Source organism: Pterocles gutturalis, unplaced genomic scaffold (assembly GCF_000699245.1).
Source record: "Pterocles gutturalis isolate BGI_N339 unplaced genomic scaffold, ASM69924v1 scaffold5760, whole genome shotgun sequence".
In the NCBI taxonomy this organism is placed as follows: domain Eukaryota; kingdom Metazoa; phylum Chordata; class Aves; order Pterocliformes; family Pteroclidae; genus Pterocles; species Pterocles gutturalis.
The window spans coordinates 98,422-105,074 of record NW_010138093.1 but is presented as its reverse complement, the minus strand read 5'-3'; the positions used below and the strand labels follow the sequence as shown (position 1 = coordinate 105,074).

Genomic DNA, 6,653 nt, shown 5'->3' with positions numbered 1-6,653 from the left:
CCAGTAATGCCAGTGGTCTTCCTTCAGGCTGTCCAGCTGGCAACCTCCAGCAATGTGCTCACTCTGCATTCCTGGGGGCTGAGAGGCTCAGGGAGGAGGGCTGGGCAGATCAGTGCATGGATGAAAGGCACCGTCCTGTCCCAGGTATCCGCTGCAAGCTCACCATCCTCCTGCTCACCTCTGATTGCAGGGTCTTCATGCCAAACCTGGTGCCTCCCAAAATCCCAGATGGCGAGAGATTGGATTTTGACGTGAGTAGTGCACACAAAGTCAACCCCTGCGAGGTGCTCCTCTCGCATCACTCCTCCACGCCGTGCACATGAGCTCGGCGGCTCCTGGAGGGTGTCACTCGTGGGAGTGTGGCCATCGCTGCTGTCTGTACCGGTGCAGGACATCCACCGCAAGCGCATGGAGAAGGACCTGAATGAACTGCAGGCCCTGATTGAAGCCCACTTTGAGAGCAGGAAGAAGGAGGAAGAGGAGCTCATCTCCCTCAAGGACAGGATTGTATGCTTGCAGCCCTCCCCCTTTATTGGTATTGCCACCCTCTCCTCTGTGGGCAAACAGCCATGATCCCTTCCCTGCAGTCCCAACGGCAAGACCTGAGACATCCCATGTCCCTGCAAGACAATGTCTGAGATTTGAGCCAGATTTTGTACATCGGTGCCTGGGAAGCCTGGGTGTCTGGGTGCTGCAATGCTGCAGTGCCTAACGGAGATGCAGCCTCCCCTGTGGGTTCTCCCTTGTGTTCTCCTGGGAGACGTGGGAGCAGCAGATCTGCCCTTGGGGGTCTCAGGGCTTTTGGGGTCAGGGATGTGTCCCTGGGGACAGAGAGGATGCAAATTCACCAGAGCGTCCAAGCCAATGTCCTTTCCTTCTGCAGGAGCAGCGGCGAGCGGAGAGGGCAGAGCAGCAGCGGATTCGCAGCGAGAGGGAGAAGGAGCGCCAAGCCCGCATGGCCGTGAGTCTCCCCCGGGGCTGGGGGCTCGGGCTGGTCTTGGGTAGCACAAGCCCAGCCGCAGAGGACATGTGAACACGAGCTGTGTGTTGCATGCATGTCCATGAGGTCTCTGTCCATCCATTCCTGACCCACTTCTGACCCTGGCAGGAAGAAAGAGCTCGCAAGGAGGAAGAGGAGGCACGGAAGAGGGCTGAGGAGGAAGCAAGGAAGAAGAAAGCTTTCTCCAACATGCTGCATTTTGGAGGCTACATGCAGAAGGTGTGATCCTACCCCAGGCGGTTGCAATGAAGCCGCTGGTGCTCCTGGGAAGGGCTCGACCGTGGGCTGTCCCCGCAGCACCATGCACATGCTCAGTGCTGGAAGATCGTGGTTTCTACAAGCAGAGGAAGACAGGCCACCATGGTCGGGTCACAGCAGTGGTCAGAGGGCCAAAGCGAGCTGAGAGCTCTGCTTTGCATGTGCTGGCCAGGGGTGGTCAAGTCTTGCCTCAGGGATAGGGATGAGGGGCTGGGGGGTGTCTTGTCCACTATTGCCAAAATGTCTTTGAGGACATCATGTGCTTCTGGAGTCCCCAAAGCAGAGGGTGTTGGGGACAGGGCTAGGGATAGGAGTGGAGCAAAGGCTGGGCAGATTGCCTTCCCTCTGATGGACTGATGGTTTCCTCAGTCAGAGAAAAAGGGTGGGAAGAGGCAAACAGAGCGGGAAAAGAAGAAGAAGATCCTCAGCGAACGGCGGAAGCCCCTGAACATCGACCACCTCAGTGAAGACAAGCTGAGGTGAGCACGGGCTGCAGGAAGGACCTCCAGGACGGGGGCTCTGCTTTGGGTCCCACCTCCTGGGGCAGGATCCTGGGCTGGGGCGGGCTGCCTGGGGCTTGCAGCCCAGACAAGAGGGTGATGGCACAGCTGGGAGATGGGCTGTGACACCCCACCGAGGACACAGGCTCCGTGGCTCTGCCAGGGCACGATGTCGAGGCTGCTGCTGGCAGTGCTGGCCATCAGAGGGAGCCACACTCACACGTGTGGGACGTGCGTGTCCCCATGCATCCCGACCTCACCCGTGGCTCTGGTCCACGGGTGGGACTGGCATTGCCGCCCAGCCAACACATCCCTGGCTGGACACGGAGCCTGCAGAGACCTGTCCTGGAGGAGCAGGCGAGATGGTGGCATCACTGTCCTGTCCCTGTGAGCCACATCCCTTTTGTGCCCTGACACCAGTGGCTCATCCCGCAGGGAGAAGGCCAAGGAGCTATGGCAAACCATCCGCGATCTGGAGGCTGAGAAATTTGACCTGCAGGAAAAATTCAAGCGGCAGAAATACGAGGTGAGACACAAGGTCCTCCATGAGCTTGCTTGCCCTCCATGTGCCTGGCTGCTCCTTTTGCTCCCCATCTGGGAGACAAGGTGGGTTGTCTGACTGACAGAGCTGTGGCAAAGCTGGCTGCATCAGAAAAGGACTGTGCTCGCCTTGTGCATGGGGTGACAAACACCCAAGAGTTGCATCACTGAAAGCAAAGCCATTTTGGAGATGTGCCAGGATCAAACCAACCCTCCCAGAGGTTGTTGCCCCCCCAGCAAGGCTGAGCACAGAGCTATGAAATGCTGGAGGATGTGGCATCGCTGAAAGGGTCTGCCTAGTGGCCCTGTGATGTCCCAGCTCCTGGGGATGTGTGCTTTGCACCACAACAGGCTCCCCACTGCGCTGCCATCACAGCCCGGTGCTAAACCCCAGGCAAGAACTGCTGGGGAAGCAGAGCAGTGATGTACCTTCACCCTGACCCTCATCCCCAGGTGGGTGTGGGGCATCTTGCGAGGCCTCACCATCCGCCTGCGTTTCTCTTGCAGATCAACGTCCTCCGAAACCGCGTCAGTGACCACCAGAAAGTGTAAGTCCCCGGGCAGGCTGAGCATCCTTCCTCGACACCTCCTGCCCTTCCAGCTCCCTGCTCCCCTGGCCCCAGTTCCTTCCCAGTGTATCTCCTGCCTCTCTTGCACCCTCACAGAGCCACCTCCTGTCCTTCCCGCTCCTGCCCCTGGTCCCACTGGTTCATGGACCTGCAGGTCTGGCCCAGGGACCTTGGTCCATGCCGCCCTGCTCCCATTGACAGACCCCCATTGCCTCCCACCCCACCAGCTTTCCCTTGCCTCAGAGACCCTGGCTGGGGGTGGACCCTGGGGGAGACCCCACCTCTGCACGTAGAGCCCTGTGTCCTATGGGGTCCTGTCAGCCTCCAGCCCCCCCCCATCCCTGCTGTGGCTCTGCCCAGCATCTCAGGGAAGGTGCTGTAGATCCCAGGTTGTGTAGGAGGGGATATCCCAAGGGCTGTGGGAGCTGTGCAGCCCCATGAGGACAGGGGAGCCCCTCCCTGTGCCCAAGTCCCCTGCACAGGACTAGGGGACCCTTCATAGGAGGGTGGATGTTGGTGTTTGACCCCCACCCTCGGGAGCACCGTGCTGGTCCCCAGTCACCATCCCGCCCTGCCACCTCTCATGAGAGGCGCTCAGCCTGTTCCACGTGAGCCAGCAGCACCCCTCCCCACTTACACCAAATCTCTCTTCTCTTCTGCCCCGACATGGCCGGTTACTGCAGCAAAGGGTGAGTACAGGCATCTCCTGAGTGCCGTGTGTCTCCCACTGCATGTGTGCTGCATGGACACCGGGTCTGACATCAGGGAGCCATAGGGATGGGGACTGGCAGACAGAGCTGGGCTGGTGGCTCTCAGGATGACGTGCCAGTAATGTCCTTCACTGTCCGCCTGAGCCTCCTCCTCCTCTCTGCTGACCCACACCCAGAGCAGTGCCTGGTTAAGGGGTGCAATGTCGTGGGTCCCAGCTAGCAGCCTCACAGCTTCTGGTTCCCGGGAGAAGGATCCTGCAACCATCCTTATCCCTCCACAGCCAAACTCCAACTCCTTTGTTTCTCTGAAGGATGCTTGGGAGGAAGGGACATGGGAAGGGAATTGGGGCTCCTTAGAAACACCTGGAAAAATGCATGAACATGCTCCCATAGAGTCACAAAACACACCGACTGACTCAGGTCCCAAGTTTTTACCTGAGGCCACTGAAGACCTTCTTCCCCACAGGGCAGTGAGCATCAACTGGAGATGTCTCAGTCCTCTTCGCAGGGCCTCTGATGGCACCTGCCTTCTCCCACCCTTCACGGTCACTAATGCCTTTTTTTTTCTGCTTCCCTTCCAGGTCAAAGGGTGCTCGTGGGAAGAGCATGGTGGGCGGCCGGTGGAAATAGATGACTCAGAAGGCAAGGGAGGCTCAGCCACGGAGAAGCGTATTGCCTTTTGGTCGAGAAGCTGGCTTCCCCACGTCGTGGAGCCTGCACCACGCGCCCATCCGCCCTCCCACTGCACAGCGCTTGCAAAGACCTTGCTGCAGGCACGGTGCTGGCTGGGTGGGCAGATGCTTCACAAGGTGCCGTTTCTCATCTCCGCACCCCCAGTTGAAGTTGTGCCTGTAAATAAAGAGAACGGTGAGGGGGTGCGGGTGTTGTCTCCATCCTGAAGCTCTGAGCCCAGAGCAAACAGGCGCAGGACAGTCCCAGCAGAGACATTGCACATCTGCTCCCTGGGGTGCACAGGGATGCAGCAACCATCTTCCCTTCTTCCAGGCCACTTTAATCCCTCATCCTAAAGGGCCCAGACAAACTGATTGCCTCCTCTGCATGTTTCTGACAGCATGCAATGAAGACTTGAGATGAGTCAGTGTGGAGAGACGGTTTATCTGTCCTTTTGGGGCTGCAGATGTCTCTCATCTAGCTGTAGACATCTCTGTAGCATGCTCCCACATGCAACGCCCACGAGGGCACATCCGCTGCAGAATCCCAAGTGTTCATGTCGGCCACCACGAAACACCAGGCTTGCGTGACCATTTCCTGGGGCAAGCTGTCCCTTGCTGCTCTTCAACAGCATCCATGAGGCACTTCCCAGAGCAGTGGGGAAAGGGGGTGGATGCACAGGATGGTGGATCTTCAGGGGCTTCTTGTTCCTTGGCAAGACATATTGTCTCCCTTCTTGCTGGGGCTGCCTGTCCTCCCCATCCCAGGCCCAGTGATGTGGCGGCATCCCGCAGATTTCTCCCTTGTGCTGCTTATTGGATGATGACTTATTTTGCCTACTTCAACATGTGCCATCAGGTTTTGGGGAGCAAGCCTCTGGGAAGCCACAGCTTCAGTAAGGCAGCAAATGGAGGGCAACCAGCCCCCTACCACCCACCTCCTCAAAAACGAGGTATGGAGGGATCAGCCTGATGCCTTACTGGGACAAAAAGGGAGTGCTGGGGAGGGTGGCAGTGCTGGGACATGAAATCCCTGGAGTGAAGGTCCGACAAGTGACATTTCCACCTTGACTGATGCCATGGCTTGGAGCAGAAAGGTACATCTGGCTTGGAAAAAAAAAAATCCCCTTCTTCTGGGCTCTGAAGGTCCATCCTCAAAACCTTTCTGTCAGACAAAGGGAGGACCTTGCCAGTGCCCGGTGCCCGGTGCGGTGCAGAAGCACTGCAGCCTCCAGAGAGTCCCCGCGGGGCTGGCAGCGCCCAGGGTGGGGGCACGGAGGCACTCCCTGCTTCCCACAGCCCTGCCTGTCTCAGCAGCGCGCTGGCCCCCTGCCAGCCTGGCTCCATGTGCGCCGGGGCCGAAACCTGCACGCTCCCTCCCCGCCCGGCACCTCCCTCCCTGTGCCCGGTGCTCGGTGGCACAACCGTGCCAGAACAGCTGAGTCAGCGCCCAGCCCTGCCACCGACCCTCCACTGCTCCCTCTCCCACCAGTGTCTGTGGCTTTCCGTTGTGAGCAGGCTGCTGCCACGCTTGGGCTGCAGGATGCAGAAATCCTCTGGGACATGGCAGAGCGCTCTGGGGTCTTCTCCGGGGTTTTGCAGGGTGCTGGCGTCATCCCAAGTGTTGCACAGGCTGCAGGATGATTGCAATGGTGCAGTGTGTTGCGCCAAGGTTTGCTGGAGCATGGTGCAGGGTGCTGTGTGCCGGTGCACAGCTCCGATGTGCCGACGTGTTGTCCCCATCCTGCCTTGCACAGCACGTCCTTTGCAAGTGGCTCTTAGGTTAGTGCAGTGAGCCAGGGACCAGCCACGCTGCTGTGCACTGCAGAGTGAGGGACCCTGGCAGCAGCTTTTGGAGGTCGTGCAGGGTACTAACAGCCTCTCAGTGCCATGTCATTGCGGAGATTTGCGGTGTAGTAGTGTCCTGCAGCACTCAATGGTGCAATGTCTCAATGGTCTCAATGTCCCCATAGGGGACAGATCCTCTGGATGCCAGATCCTCTGGAGCATAGTATGAGTGGCAGAGAGCTCTGCCGTCCCCTCACATGACATCCCTTCTCTTTTCCCAGTAGCTATGAGGTGTAGCATCCTCTAGCATGTTGCAGAGGAACAGCAGCTTGTGCAGAGCATGCAAACATCCTCCATGCTGTGGTCCTTTGAGGAGCAGTCCCTTGTGCAGCACCACTCTGGAGCACAGCGCGTGGCACCAGTGTCCACTCAGGTGCAGTTCTGGTGTCTCAGCCAGAGCACCGCACAGGGATCGCGTTGTGTCCCACGCAGTCTGTGCAATGGAGGATGTCAGGCTCCTCCTGGCTGCTCTACAGAGACATTGGCAGGAGCTGCAGTGAGATGTGCGTGCTGGTGTGTGCAATGCAGGGCTCGTGTCCAAGAGCACGGTGTGGCAC

The 6,653-nt window shown here is 58.8% G+C and overlaps 1 protein-coding gene across 4 annotated transcripts in view; it reads left to right on the top strand.

Moving 5' to 3' along the window:
- Nucleotides 1-4,246, top strand: part of TNNT2 (troponin T type 2 (cardiac)) — a 9,224-nt gene extending 4,978 nt beyond the window's left edge. For 2 of the 4 annotated variants that reach the window (XM_010082836.1, XM_010082834.1), the window contains 9 exons: nucleotides 191-251; nucleotides 391-507; nucleotides 884-961; nucleotides 1,109-1,219; nucleotides 1,628-1,737; nucleotides 2,194-2,284; nucleotides 2,806-2,846; nucleotides 3,551-3,556; nucleotides 4,159-4,207. In XM_010082836.1, coding sequence (XP_010081138.1) covers nucleotides 191-251; nucleotides 391-507; nucleotides 884-961; nucleotides 1,109-1,219; nucleotides 1,628-1,737; nucleotides 2,194-2,284; nucleotides 2,806-2,846; nucleotides 3,551-3,556; nucleotides 4,159-4,207 — 664 coding nt within the window. Of the gene's footprint in view, nucleotides 1-190; nucleotides 252-390; nucleotides 508-883; nucleotides 962-1,108; nucleotides 1,221-1,622; nucleotides 1,738-2,193; nucleotides 2,285-2,805; nucleotides 2,847-3,550; nucleotides 3,557-4,158 lie in introns of all 4 variants that reach the window. The other 2 variants (XM_010082833.1, XM_010082835.1) reach the window with 2 other exon arrangements.
- Nucleotides 4,247-6,653: the final 2,407 nt, after the last annotated feature.